The sequence below is a fragment of the Balaenoptera musculus genome, chromosome 4 (assembly GCF_009873245.2).
Source record: "Balaenoptera musculus isolate JJ_BM4_2016_0621 chromosome 4, mBalMus1.pri.v3, whole genome shotgun sequence".
NCBI lineage: Eukaryota > Metazoa > Chordata > Mammalia > Artiodactyla > Balaenopteridae > Balaenoptera > Balaenoptera musculus.
Window position 1 is genome coordinate 133,751,418 of NC_045788.1, and position 15,320 is coordinate 133,766,737.

General features: G+C 43.7%; 1 protein-coding gene across 1 annotated transcript; it reads right to left on the bottom strand.

Annotated features, from left to right (window-relative positions):
• Positions 1–374: 374 nt before the first annotated feature.
• On the bottom strand, positions 375–9,592 carry ATP5PO (ATP synthase peripheral stalk subunit OSCP). The gene is made up of 7 exons (XM_036851263.1): positions 9,482–9,592; positions 8,229–8,279; positions 7,120–7,230; positions 4,237–4,366; positions 3,407–3,519; positions 860–946; positions 375–558 (listed from the first exon to the last, which is right to left on the bottom strand). The coding sequence occupies exons 1-7, from the start codon at positions 9,515–9,517 to the stop codon at positions 445–447; spliced, it is 642 nt and encodes a 213-aa protein (XP_036707158.1). The 5' UTR covers positions 9,518–9,592; the 3' UTR covers positions 375–444.
• Positions 9,593–15,320: the final 5,728 nt, after the last annotated feature.

The following is a 15,320-nucleotide window of genomic DNA, read 5'->3' on the forward strand; positions in this document are numbered from 1 at the left end:
GCTGTAAGAAGCGGGGCAGGAGCAGCTGCCGGTGTCTGGCCAGCGTGGGCTCAGGGACCACTTTCAGCGTCTGGCTAGAGATGGGCCCCAGCACGTGAAACTTGGAGATGACAACCGGTTTGCTTTACCTTAACTCCACGTGCAGGCTCAGGGCTCGGAGACAAAGGAAATGAGGTAAGATACGTGAAGTACTTAACAGTCCCTGGTATAAAGGTTAACTTTTTCCTAAGGGATACAAGCTTCCATGAATTCCTAAGAATAATCGACACAAACTAAATTCCAAAGGGCCTTTTAACCTTTAAACTAAGAGGATCCTGAAAGATATAAAAATAAGGCTCCCTATATTTCCATTTTAAAAGACAGTAAACATAGTATATTCTGTTCAGGAAGCATTTTATTGTTGCTCCAAGTTTAAGAACTTTCACTCTTAGGAAATCAACACTTTTAGGAAATCGCCCGCATCGCTTTGCTCAGCTTCTGAATCTTGGTTTTTGCAGACATATCAACATATTTCTCTCCAATACGGACAATCATTCCACCCATGATTGATGGATCAATCTAGGAAAGAAAATAGGTTGGAAATGTGAAAACACATTGACATTTCATTAATCAAAAAGAAAGATGAAAAAGTGCTCTGAAAGGTCTACGCGCTACATAACTGTAAGCGGTAACAATTGTATCTAGAAAATGACAGAAGTCAAATTGTGAATGGACTCAATAATCATTTATATTGAAAATAAATATGAAGGTTCCACTATAGGCAAGTTTTTACACAATCAAATCTAATTTTCCACTTTCTATAGCCATTTTAGGTGTCAAACAACCTGAGGAAACGTACCGTACGTAATTAAAAACCCACCTTAACTTCCAATTTCAATACTTGGCCTTTACTTAGGAAACTCTTCAGGACTGTTTTTAATTCGGTAAGAGTGGCTTCATCTAAAGGCTAAAAAAGGACAAAACCATTCTTTAAATTTAGATAAAGCAAAACAGAAAGGTACTATAGTTGAAGGAGAGAAAAAACATCCCTCTGGCAACATATCACCAAGACAGGCCTTGTGAATTCCTCTGTTAAATATTTGAGGACCCATCCTCGAGTTGTGCCGCAATGGTCACTCATCAATGCTGGTGTCGGGGTGTGCAAAGGCCCTGCCTCACAAGAACACCTGGGCAGCTCACACTGAGAGGTTAGGTTCACTTACTGGCCATCTCTGCTTCATGGTACTAGCAGTACAACTTAGAAGTAACGATTAGGGGAAAAACCTGAAGTTTATAATGCCTGAGGATGCAGGCCTCTCCTCCGCGCAGCTCCCCCGGGTGCAGCCTGAGTCTATTATTCCCTTGGACGAAAAGCTGCAGTTTGACCTGGGATCTGCGGGTACCAGGAGCTCTGGCATGCCACTCCACTCTCTGCAGCTCAGAGAGAGCCCAGGCAGGCGGCTGGCTCCTGAAGTCAGTGCAGCTCTGTAATCTTGTTCCTACAGAGCAAGTGCCCTGCCCATCCACACTGTGTTCTCTCCTTTTTGCCCCAACTTTTACCCCCGATTGGGTGAGAACGGCAAATGTTGCTGAAGGAGTGGCATTTCACCTGTCACAAATCCTACCTCCCAACCCACACACCCAAGAGTCCAAAAGCTAGCAAAGAAGCCTTTAAGCTCTGCAAAGATCCAACAGTATCTTTTGGGGGGTGGTGGTGGGGAAGTCTATCAGTGCTCCATCAATCATTCGCTGAGGCTCTGAGGTTAGAGAAAGAAGTATACGCCCGCCTTCCATTCAGACACATGCTGCGTGCTAAGCACCCGTGTGTGCCAGGCATTTTATACCACCACCTCCTTTAACCTGGACAACTCCGGGAGGTCAGGAGTTATTGTTCCCATTTTACGTGTGGGAGAACTGAGGCTCACGGTGGTTAAGAAGAACTCACCTGGGCAGGAGGGATAAATTGGGAGACTGGGATAAACATATACACATATATATACGTATAAAAAATAGATAACTAATAAGAAACTAGTGTATAGCACAGGGAACTCTACTCAATACTCTGTCATGCCCTATATGGGAATAGAATCTAAAAAAGAGTGGATATGTGTATAACTGATTCACTTTGCTGTATACCTGAAACTAACACAACATTGTAAATCAACTATACTCCAATAAAAATTAATTAAAAAAAAAAAAAGAACTCACCTAAGGTCCCACCAGCAAGTGAGGACTAGTGCCAATATTTGAAATCAGTCTATTTCTAAAGTCTGTGCCCCTGGTCATTAATCAAGGTGTATATATGTATTTTTTAAGGGTGGAAATTATTTACCCGGGAGACTCAACATCAAAAACATTAGCATCAGTTGGTTCTAAGAAACTTACAAAATCATGTCCTTAGAATCACTGAAGAATGACCTGCACCAGTGCTTGGCCATGGGGATGGTGTGACCATTTGGCCAGGGAAGTCTGGTCTGAGCTCTATGGTCAAGGAGAACCAGTGCAGTCACGGTGGGCTCCGGAGAACATGAGCTGTGTTGATTCTCAGCCAGGTATGTGCTTTGGGCACACCAACTACTGAACTACAAATGTACGAATAGGTACTATGTGCTAAAACGTCTCCTTGATATTATGCTCTTTTGGAGAGTTGGAATATCTTTTAAACACTAGAAATATTAATCTAGGTGAGGTCAGGTGCTGCATACCCCAAGTAAATCTACCATGCTCTATTGATAATTAAGCCCCACAGACTGTTTCCCTACCTTGACTGAACTACAGTGGGAAGAGAATATGTACTTAAGACAACAACAACAAAATTAATTCTGGGGAGGTGGTGCAGGTTAAGGAACACAGGCTTCTGAGAGAGAGGCCTGTGTTCAAATCCTAGCCCACATTCTGTGACCTCGAGCAAGCAACTTACTCCCCTGGGCTTCAGTTTCCTCATGGGTAAAATAAAGATAATAACACTTCTGCTTCACACAGACCTTTGATATTAAAATAAAGCGCCCAGAATAGTGTAGGTTTCAAAATGCAGTCCACTTCAGCGAGTCAGTAAGATCAAAGGGCCCTTCCGCCTTACCCCTTCCCACTCACCACCGCCAAAGATTAGACACTCATTTCAGTAAACTACTTAGTGTGATATTTACAAAATAATTTAAACCTGTAATGGAACACAAACCAGTATTTCCCGACACATTTTTAACCCAATCTACACTCTTTATGAAGAATCACTGGTTAGGGAAGCACCAAGAAGACACGCTGGCCCTTGCAAAGCAGCGGTTCACAGAAGCTGGTATAAATGAAGCAAACCGCCCAAGTGCCAAGTCGCCTGTCCCGATTTCCTGATTTTAGCCTTTTTCTTTTTGTTCTGCAAAATGTGACACAGGGGACGTCAAGGCAAATGCAGCAGCAACAGCCCGTCACCTACAGACGCGGTGGCAACTGTGCAAGGCACTTCTCCCCGGTGGGCACTCATCATGGTGGAAAAGGCAGAAATGACCCCAGCGGTATTGTTCAAGCGACCATTTTCAGCAAGCAAATCTGGGAAAGTAAAGGTATTTCACTTAAATCAGGTCATTCATGAAGCATTATATTCACCTCGAACGCAAACTTAGATTTGTGGCCTTAAAATTCAATGTCATTTAAGAATGTGAATGGAGAAGATGCAACTTGTTATTTAAAAAGAATATTCAATGTTCAAAAAAAAAAAGACTGAACAAAGAAGGATTTAAATTTGTAAGGGTGTGTGGTCTTACATGGATTTGCAATAGATTTCTTGATACAGCCTGCAATCTGATTTTCAGGTTTATGCCACAGATACCAGTGTTGGCCACAAATCCCGAAATTAACACACTGTCTATATTCACTACACGCTTTCTTTGAATTCTGAGTGATCATGGGATTTGAAAAGCAACTCAAATGTACCAAAGAATGCAGATGTCTTCAAGGACAGGGGCACAGCCACTGGTTACAAACCATTTTCTTGGTATGAGTCCCACTGGTCTCGTCCATGGGTTGAAACTATGCAATCAGACATTCTTGCATCTTAATATCCTTTAGACAGTGCTCCTCAAACTTTAATGCCCAAACAGTTCACTTGGGGAACCAATTAAGATGTAGATTCTGATTTGGCAGGTTGGGGTGAGACCAAGATTCTGCACTGCCGAAAGGCAGGTCATGCTGGTGTTCCTGGCCCATGGATCACAGTTTCAGAAGCAGAATTTTCAGAGACTTCAATAAAAAAGATCTAATACTTACTGATCAGGTTGGACGTGAGGGGAGAGAACTTCTCTTTTGCTGTAATGTCATTTAGGCTTTTCATTTTAATGGAACGCTTTACATAGGGATTCATAATAGAAGCAGCCATTTTGGGTTCCTTCACGATTTGCTAAAAGTACCAAAAAATAATTTCTTAAACTTTTTACAGCATAAATGATCCTAGCTGCCATACACATACGTTCTGATGAATCATATATTTCATGAATAAAATTAGCACTCGCAAAGCACATGAAGAGAAGTTTACAGTCACAAAATTTTCTTTGCTTTTAAGATGATTTTACACAGGATACAGTATTTCTTGAAAATACTTAAAACCACTTTAATGAAGTTTCTTCAATTTATTTTTGCCTTTCAAGAGAGATTATAGAAAAACTAAGCAGCCAAAAGATTCAATTCACCACCTATTCTAATGCATCTACTACGGGTAATACTCTAGTTCTTCCCATGCGAAGAGGACGCTAGTGGTGCCCACACTCAGGTGTAGACCTAACAAGAGGTGCTGACTGCGGGCGGCCTCTTGGCCTTGCCCTGGGAGGGGGCTCTCCCTCTCAGGCTGACCCGGATTCTGTCCTGCCTCTCAGAGAGCTCAGGAGAACCAACCCTGTGCCGTGCGGGAGCTCTGGGGCCTCCAGAGCAGCCTCAGTCAGTCTGGGAGGAAACACGGCCAAAAGACGGGAGTGCAACTGCCATGAGAGACACAGCTTTGTCTCCGCTGTGTTCCGTCACCACCGTCTGGTCGGTGATCGCGTGCAGCGTCCAGCACTCTGCTGCCCTGAGCGTCAGGCCAGAGCGCCAGCAGACCAACGGCCGCTTCCACTTGGGCGTCTTTCAGTCATGCGCCTCCATCAGCCCCTCTACCCCTCTGTCAGCACCCTCTCCTGGGCTCCTGGACAATTTCTGTCTCTGATCCTAGCTGCCTGCCTACACTGTCATCTAATGCTAAAAGTTCAACTTGAGCGACCCCAAAGAAACAATATCTTTCCATAAAAACTGCTAGCTTATACAAACGACAAGCATTCCGGAGTTGGAACCACACAGTTCTTCATGTTTCTTATCTGTTTTTGCTGCATCACCCACGGACAGTTAGTGACACTGGGCAGCATCACGTTTTCCTCTCAGTGCCAAGAAATGGCTGATTTTCTCTTATAACGAGTCTTAAGGTAATGGCCTCCTCTGTGTCTCCACGTCTTAACCGACTTCAAGTTTTAATTAAACCCCATTCTGGCGTCCACAAGCCAGGCCACTGGCCCCTTTGCAAACACCGGGGCTCAGGTCTAAAGCGGGCGTGTGGGACGAGCAGCGGGCAGTCATCGTCGCCGCCCAGAGAGCCTGCGTGTGACCCCGTCTGCCCCGCTACTCGTCCCCCGAGTGTCTCCAACAGTAAGTATGACTCTGTGAGCGTCACAACAGTTGACGGTACCAACTGAGACCAAAAGCGTTATCTGCAGAGATAGATGGACGAAGGGAGGAAAACAGAGCTAAAATTATTGTCTGTTAGGACGAAAGTTCCCACAAAAGCTCAAAATGAAAAAACGAACAAGACTTATTGTTCTATACAACTGGTCTGTGAAGGTTTTATCCCCTCTAACAAACAGTAAGATTAAAAAAAAAAAATCTTTAGAAATAAGTTGATTAAAAATTACAAGAGATTCTTAAAACATAAAATCAAAAAAAAGAGCACAACTTTCTCTGGAGAGATTATATACTAGCTGTATATCCCCCTCCTTTAATGCAGAACTTACTGCTAGAGGTGGGAACTAGAAAGTACTGTACTGTACAAAGTACAGTAGTACAGTATCTTTATTTCAAGCCCGGGATGTGAGTGAAATTGCAGCCCTCCGTCTCCTATTGCTGACCACCCTTCAGCTCTACCACCTCCCACCTCCTCTCCCTCCTCCAGTCGTAACTCTTCTTGCCTGTTCACTCGATACCAGCCCCTGGATGCCAGCTGTTGTACTGTACTGCTGTACTTTTCAAGGTACTGTACTGTAAGGTTAAAAATGTTCTATTTTTTGTTTGTTAGTTTTTATATATTTGTGTGAAAAGTATTATAAACCTATTACAGTACAGTGCTATACAGCCAATTGTGTTAGCTGGGTACCTAGGCTAACTTTGTTGGACCTACGAACGCGCTCTTGGAACGGAACTCGTTCGTATGTAGGGGACTTACTGTAAAAGGAGCAGGGGAAGAAACAAAATGTGTAGTAACCTGTTAACTAAAAAACTCAGGGGAAACTGCAGTGGGGATTCTTCTGTTGAAGTTACACTGTAGGCTTTTGTTAATTCAGTTCATTTACTCTTCATGTTTAAAAAACACGTAAAAATAAACTTTCCCCTGTAGCCTTGTGGCCTTTGTCAGTTCTCTATTATCGTCATGAAGCTCTTGCACCTTCACTAATTTTGCTGCCCAGCGTGCTCTGCTCATTTTCTCCTCACAAAAGGCTTCATAAGGAAAATAAATTCCCAGTTAAACAAAATCATAATATATTCTAAAGACTGTTTTGGAAATACCTGGAAACACAAGCAAAGATTCTCAAGGTGACTTTTTAATTCTCTTTTGAAATGACAATGTTTCTTAAATTAACATCTTAAATTTAGATTTTCTATTTCTTCTCTGAGCCCAAAATCTTGGTTCCTAATATTAATACCCTTACCTGCGTCAGGTTGTACCTATTATACAATAGGTTCAGAACAATAATACCCAGTATTATTACTATCAACATCATTACAGAAAATATATTTTTCCTTTTTCTTGCAACTCTTTCTCTTAGGATATACCTCATTAGGGATGCACAGTCAAATATCTAAGCAAAATATATACAATGAGAACTTAATAAGTAATGAACAGGAAAGGCTACTTACTGCTACTCTCAACAATTCCTTTTCTACTTGCTCCAGTTTATTCTGTTTAGATGCAGCAGAATAAAGAGCAGTGGCATAGCGACCTTCGATACCGTACACCTGAACAGGTGGCTTTAAAAAAAAGGGTGGAGGAGGGGAGGGAGAGAAAAGGAAAATCAGTTAAGACAATACTACGGTATCCATAGCAGAAAGAAATATTTATAATTAAAAAAATACACCTTTTATAGCACAAAACAGTTTAACTATGTCATCAAAGAGCTACCCTGAATGACAATTCTCAAAATTAGGGATGTTTCCTTGGCCAGGTCACTCTATATGTGAGCTTCCAATTTCTCATCTTAAAACGAGGGGTTTAGGAAACATGGTGTCTGAAGTCCCCTTCTGCTCTAACTATCTATAATTCAACTGTGTTAATTATGAGATGACCTTAGGATTCCTTTGAATTCAGTAACTACTTAGTTCCAAGTTTGGGAGGTTTTAAACACTGATAGAAGGTGGTTTTGAACATGTTAGAACCAGGAAAACAGGTGTTTATGAAACACACACAAGCATACTTCTATACATTTCAGAGTAATACTGCAAATATCCCTTACAGAGCTCTATAAATGTTCAGTTTAATGGAGCCCTTTAGCAATTTACTAAGTGCCTGAGGCTTGAATTATTTTTTACAATGAACCACTGGCTTTTAAAACCACACTACCATCAATGTATGACTACATATGCTTAGTGGTGCTGTGTGATTGTAGTGGAAAAACTTAGGCTTTGGATGAGCAAGATTTAGTTTCAGTCCAGCTTTAAGACTAAGCTGAATAACCTTGGGTAAGTTTTCCCAAAGTCTGTTTCCTTTTTTTGTAAAATGGGAAGACCAGCTACCTCCCATCACTGTTATCGGGTTTTAAGAAATTCTCCTACTTAAAGGTTATGCATGGGCCTGTCCCACGGCAGGCATTCAACATTATTCCGTCCCCTAGCCCCTCCACCCCCATCATATGTGGGGAACCACAAGTCATGCAGAAAGGTTTAGGGGTAACTATACAAAATCCATGCCCTAAGTGTACTGCTGTCTGATGCACACACATTCATCTGCTTTACAATTACAAAAGACATACCCTCACAAGCTTGGCAAATGGCCTGACCACAGATGTACTGAAGCATCGCGCCTTTAAAACAAAAAGAGAAAAGTAGATCAAATGAGACTACTTAAAGGATTTCTGCATTTAAACCTGCAATAATAAACAGTAAACATGACTTCTAGGTGATTCGCTTCTCATGTTTCCTTGTATCATCACACAGATTACATGAGCGTGAGCCGCTCTTTATTACCTAGGAGTAAATTTCCCCACTGAGACTCATTCCAGGTTGCTTGGGAAATTGCTTTTCTACTTCTAACTTCCTAGTTTACTAGGAATAGGCTGAGGCAAGCACACCACTATGAGAGAGAAAACACTAAGTTTGGTGAAATATGTCTTCCAAAAAAATTTAACAAGATTTTCGACATTTATATTACCACCCTCGAGCATCATTTTAATGAAAAGTGGGAGGATTCCAGGCATGATCTGCAAGAGATGGACCTTCTTGGAATCCAAATGCTATCTGAAAATACAGACGAATTCTTTGGGTACTCCAGCCGTCTGATGTGAGAACAGGCCCTAGTACCTTGTCTATCAAAATACTATCTTGATATTTTTGAGATGGTATCTTGTCTATCAAGAGTTGGAATCCAGAGTTTAAAAGGCACCTGCAAAAGCACAGGTCACCTTCAGATAATTCCAGCTCTAAGTGTACTATACCGGTTGTGAGGGTTAAAAGACTTTATAACGCTTATGGAAAACTTACGGAAGCTGTACGCTGTCATGATATGTAAAGCATCATGTAATATAAAGAGCACGATTTTTCTTTCCAACTCTGTGGATTCGAATCTCAGCTCTACCCCTTATTGGCTGAGCAGCCAAGGACGAGTCATTTTAACTTTTCGGTCTCACTTTTTTATTAAAATGCGAAATGTGCTTTTACAAATACTCCTTAGCATTACTGGTGACCCCTGCCAGGTGTGACCACCACGACAAAGAGAGATCCCCCTTCACCTGTGCCCTTCAAACCAGCTGCTTCTCGGGGCTGTGCTCAGAGGACGCCAAGGTCGGACACGCGCAGCCCCAAGCTCACCGGCCCGCGCGCATCCCGGGGGGGGGGAAAGCGGGGCTGCCCAGGCCGCCTGGCGTCGCCCCCCACTCGCCTGGCCCCGCGACCTTGAACGGCGGCCACGCTCCCCAGCTGTGGCCTGGAACCGTGGAACTTAGGGGTCTGGTACGAGTCACCCCAGAAGGGCTCCTCCCGCTGGCTTTCAGGACCTCCGTTCTCTCACCTGCAGGGAGAGCCGGGACACTGTCGGCGCGGCCATCTTCTCCTGGTGGCTGTAGGTCAAACCCGAGCTGGCAGAAGGGACCAAGAGCGCACGCGTGCGTCAGCGTAGCCGCTCGGCCTGCTGGGAAATGTAGGCGTAGGTCGTCAGGCCGCATGCGTAGGGATCTCCCTCAGGCTGGGAGTTGTAGTCCTTAGAAGCGAGTGGTCAGGGCTGGACCCACAGGGCTGGGGGGTGGGACTAGTGGGCTCGGACACAACCTGGAAATGAAATTCTAGAGTTACCAAGTGACCCTTATTGTAGAATAGATATATTGCCCCTAGTTTAAAATTTCCATTTAGATAAGTACGGTGGCATTTGTTCCATTTCACATTCATCACTAGCATCATTAGCGTGTTTACCTTTTCTTCCTACCACGCTAAAGGGTGATCAAGTGCAGTTCCTCGCGCTGTATGTATATATAAAACCCGAGCCTTACAGCTCCAGCAGCGGACACTACGTGCCCAGTACCTGGGCCGTGACTGCTCCTGCATACCTCTATCCCACCTCCGCCCCATCTCACCGGAGTACAGCACTGACCTCTTGGTTTGTGCGGACGCGTGAGGTTCTGGTGTTTAAACACTTCCTTCTGGGTAAGGCAGAGTGATTATCTGAGAACCATACCTAAAAATAGAACTGGTGTTTGAGCAAGTGTGACATTGAAACTGAGAACCCAACACTAGCTTTGGCTAGTTTCTCTGCATTCATAAAAACAACCTATTTTCAACCCACTTCCCCCTAAATGGAATTTACTATAATTTTCTCTTGTGTACAGAAGAGAGTTGGCTGTCGGAACTTGGTTGGAGTTTCCTGGTTGCAGTAATGGGGTCCTATGGTCAATTAAGTTGTCTTTCTGCTCAGCTCTATTATAGGAACACAGATTAAGTCTTTAATTTACCCTTTTCGAGCGCAGGTTTCTCATCATTACAAAAACTTGTTAAGGGGCTTCCCTGGTGGCGCAGTAGTTGAGAATCTGCCTGCCAATGCAGGGGACACCGGTTCGAGCCCTGGTCTGGGAAGATCCCACATGCCGCGGAGCAGCTGGGCCCGTGAGCCACAACTACTGAGCCTGCGCGTCTGGAGCCTGTGCTCCGCAACAAGAGAGGCCGCGATAGTGAGAGGCCCGCGCACCGCGATGAGGAGTGGCCCCCGCTTGCCGCAACTAGAGAAAGCCCTCGCACAGAAATGAAGACCCAACACAGCCATAAATAAATAAATAAATTTAAAAAAAAACTTGTTAAAATGCAGAAAAGTAGAAGGGATGTAATTGCCCTCTTTTCGAACACGCAGAGGCATCTGTGGTCAATACTTTAGTGTGCTGTCTCCCATTATTTTTTCAGATAGTAGCCTGGACTGCCCAGGCTTGAATCCCAGTCCTTTCATTGACCTTGGTCCAATTATATAACTTCTCTGTGCTTCAGGGTTCTTATCTATGAGTATTAGAATAGCACCTACCTTAGGGCTGTTAGGAAAAATGAACAAGTTGTATACCTATCTATCTATCTATCTATCTATCTATCTATCTATCTATCTATCTATCTATCATCTATAGATTTAGAACAATTGTCTGACAGACTGGCACTCAATAATGTTCTCTATTTTGTTTTTGTTTTTATATTCTGTAACTTAATCATTCAATAATTTTGAACATAATTCAGATGGTTGCCTTTTTCTTTTTTTCCATTTTAAACAATACTTCATCTCCTGAGCATCTTTAGACACAAATTTTTTTTTCTTCTTACTTAGGATAACTTCCAAATAGATTTCCGGAGCTGGCACAACTTGGCGAGAGGGTATGAGCACTTTAAAAGTCTTTGATGAATGAGGCCATGCTCTTTTCAAAACTTTAAACCAATTTATGCTTTCACTAGCAGTGCATGAAAACCCTTGTTTTACTTTTCTCTGCAAACTCTTTTGGGAGGCTGTCTTCAAACATGTCTAATGGAAAGTATATGCATTATGCAACACATTTTATTGAGCACCTATTATGTGCAGGCAGCTCTTCTATACCCTGGAGGTACAGCAGTGTACAAGACAAGGTGCTTGCCTTCATAGACCTTATATTCTATGTGGAACCAAACCACAAACCCCATGTTTCCTAATGTGTGGGTGTTATTAAATGTAATTCAAATCAAAAGTTCTGGGGCCAAATATACTTGGAAAACTCGAGACTATAGCATTGATAATTAATTATAAGGAAGCTGTAAGGTTGCATAGCAACAGGGAGATTCCTTCTATTTCCTTTGTATTTACCCCCATCTCACTTCAGCCCTCTGCATTTTGCCAAAATAGTAGTTTGTGGTCGTTTGAATTTTAGGGTTTATCAAATGGTTGCACATGTATGGTTTCATTTTTATTTTGAGTCTCAGGATAGCTCTAAGATGTAAGTAGTCTGGCGCTCCCCTACCTTATAGGTGCTGAAACTTCTTGCATCCTGTTTGGGCAGCTCATCTAGGAAATGGCAGTTCTGGGTCTCAGGATGCATTTCTGGGCGTCAGATTTTGATGCCAGTGTACGCTGCTTACATCTTGGTGATCTGGACAATTGGGGAAACACAGAAGCAGCCCTGATGCCTGATGCCTCCTCAGTCAAGCCTCCCTTCACCTGCTCATGGATTCCTGGGTGTCTGCTGAAATCTCACAGCAAGCAAAGCCCAGCAATGACCAGCCAGGGTCTCAGAGACAAACTCTCACGAGGGACCAGCTGGCAGCAGTCTCCTAGATGGGGGACTATCAAACCTTCTTATATGCAAGAATAGAGAATTTGAAAGAAAAAAAGAATTGTGTCCCACAGAAGAAGGGAAAGGACTTAGCACTTTACTTTTATAGTGCTTTCCTCCTGTACAAACTTAAATTGTTTAAAAAATAGTTATTTTAACAGCTGAGGCTGACAGAGTCGAAGGGACTTGCCCAAGGCCACAGTCCAGGGCTACAGTGGTAGTGAAACCCAGACATCAAATCTCAGCTTTTTTGTTTTAAGCTGATTTTCAATTCAAAACAAATATATTTCTCACCATTTTATTTTCTCTGTAAAGGCACCATATGCTGTCATGAAAACCAGCAGCGTGGTGTCATGAGACCCTCAACTGCACATGTTTTAAAAAATGAAGTGATTTTCCCCTTGACCCAGAAAGAACTTTCTAAAACTCAGAAATCTGGATGAAAGTTAATATGCAAAATGTTCACTGCATTCACTTTAAAATGGCAAAAAATTGGAAACAAATGTCTGAGCATAAGAGAATGGTTTTAAAAATGGAACATTGTGCAGCTGATACCATGAGATTTTCAAAAAGTATTTAGTGGCATAGAAAAATATTTAGTGACACCAAGGAAAAAATTCCAAACTACATTCTGTATTTTTCTATAATGAGCACGTGTCGCTACCATAATCAGAAGAAAAAAAAAGGGGGGATGCCGTGATCCTGTCCCTTAACTATGTTCCCAGTAAAGAAGAGATCCGTCCACTCTAGTTTCTGATAATGCCCAGCTTCTGACCTGCAGGGCAATGCTTCAAGTTGACGAGTTCCATGAGGGACCAGGCTCCAAAGTTGGACCAAAGGACTTCTAAGTTTTCTTTCCAAGATTAGCTTCAACTAGACTCCACCAGCCCAGGGAACATTTTCTTGAGCTTTGCAGAATACATACTAAGGATGTTATCTTCAGGGCAAAGGGTGTTAAGATTTTCCCCACACGTTTTGTTACACTGAAAGGACCTGGGAAGTGTTTGCATTATTCATATATTTGTTTATCTTGGAGTGAATTTCCATCAGTTTTCTCTTTCTTTTAGTTCTTTGCCCCTCCAAGTTTATTTTGAGAACTGTACATGGATCCTTTACAGCAGACCAGAGCCACTTGCTGTCCTGGGGACCCAGGCTGGCAGCCCCGATTTAGAACTTCATACGTAGCTTGTCTTTCCATTTAAACCTTAAGAATGGGAAAGTGACTTTGGCAGCTTGCTACACATGTCTATGGCGTTAAAGGGGGTTTGAGGCCAGTCCTGCCAATCAGCAGAGGCCCCTGGGCTGGAACTGATCTGGCTTTGAACAAGAAAAATTGTTGACAGTGGGACTCCAGGTGCTGAGACCATATGATTTTAAACTGTTTATCCTCGGGATTTGATGCATCTAAGAGTGAATAAAACACATGAAAATGGCTTGGTGATATTTTTGAGTCTTTGGAGAAAGCTGCATTAGATGGGTCTGCAGCACAGAGCCGGGACCTGGACGGCGACAGAGGGAGGACCAGGTACTGCGGGAACCGGTCCCCCTCCCCGGCCACGGGCACCTTCCCGCCCCTTCTGCAGCGGTCGTGCCTACCTTGAAGCATCAGGGTCACTGCTCGCGCTCAGCCTGGTCCAGGTTTCCGAAGCATCATCCTGACACTGGGGGGCGCCATCTCCTCACGTTGTCAACTCAGCCTCTGGCCTTGGAATCAATTTCTTTCTAGAGCTTTCGCCATTCAAACCCCCGTGTCACAGCTCACACAAGCAAGTATGAATCAGAGTATTGTGAGATTGACTAACAACCTGGTTCCTGAGAGGTGCTCTAATCCGGGCTCCTTGTGTTTCGGGGCTCAGACGGGTTCAGTTTCTTGTTATTGTCACCCAGCCTCAGTGGGGAAGCCGGTCTTAGGACCCCCAGGGACACTCCCCCCTCCCCCTCCCCCATGCTCTTTCCAGTCGGCGCTGGCCCCGCCTCCTCCTCCTCAGCCCTCACACTTCCCCGGGCTGGTTCGGCGTTTGCTTCCACAGGCTTTAGAGTCCATCGCTCCTGGGTTAGAGCGGACCGAAGTCTTTCTTATCAAAGTCCTTTTTCTTTCTGGGTTTGGGGCAGTTCAGGGAAAAGTTATACCATTCAGTGGGTGCCCTGTTCTGGGAGGTGGTAATGACGGAAGGAACGAGCAAATGATAAATGCAGAACATTCTTCTGTTTGTTGATTTGATAAAAATGTTGACAGTAAACAGTGGATGTTTGGGGGCCTTTCTGATGTAATGAAGCGCTCTGCAGCTCCCATGCTTGCTTCTATTTGGTGGTCCTGCCGGGGCTTTGGGGGCGTGGGGAGGCCCTCGTTCCCTGCGGTTTGGTCATTGTCTGCTGTTCCTGCAGAGGTAGTGCCAGGCTCTGCAGCCCCGCGGCCCGGTCGGGGTTGGAATCCCAGCCCTGCCACTCACCAGCTGTGTGGCTTGGGTGGGTCCCCTAACGGCTGTGCTTCGGTTTCCCCACCTGGAGAATGGAGATAGGAACCATACAGGTCATGTGAGTTACCCAGTGCGCCATGGACTTGAACTGTTACTCTCCTCCTAGAGACCATCTCTCTAAACAGCATCTTTCTATATAGAGGCAGGAGGAACACAAACCTGGGTCATTCTTCATTATGGAATTTTAATTCTTATTTTCATCTCCTTCTTGTGCTGTGGCCCAGAACGTAGAGCGGAGCTTCACTGTGGCTTCTGAAAGCTGGGAAATTGTTATTGTCAAAAGCAGCCCCTTTTTGAAGGAGCTTGCCTACAGGGGGAAGGCCCATAGCTGGTGAATCCCAACTGGGTCTCCTCATCTGGGAGGTTACAAGAGAAGACGGACTGGTGGTTTTAGAACAATCGGCTCTCAGGATATACTGGTGAACAAGAAAGCATTGAACACTGATTACTTAAAAAAAAAAGCAGTATGTACATTTGGTGCAAATAAAAAGGTGAGAATAGTGAAGGCTTTGTAGGAGTTTGGTGTGGAAAAGGAAATTATTTGATAAAGAAAAACATTATACATTTTTTTTCTTTGCACAGTTATTTAGCTGTAGTAAAAGGGAAA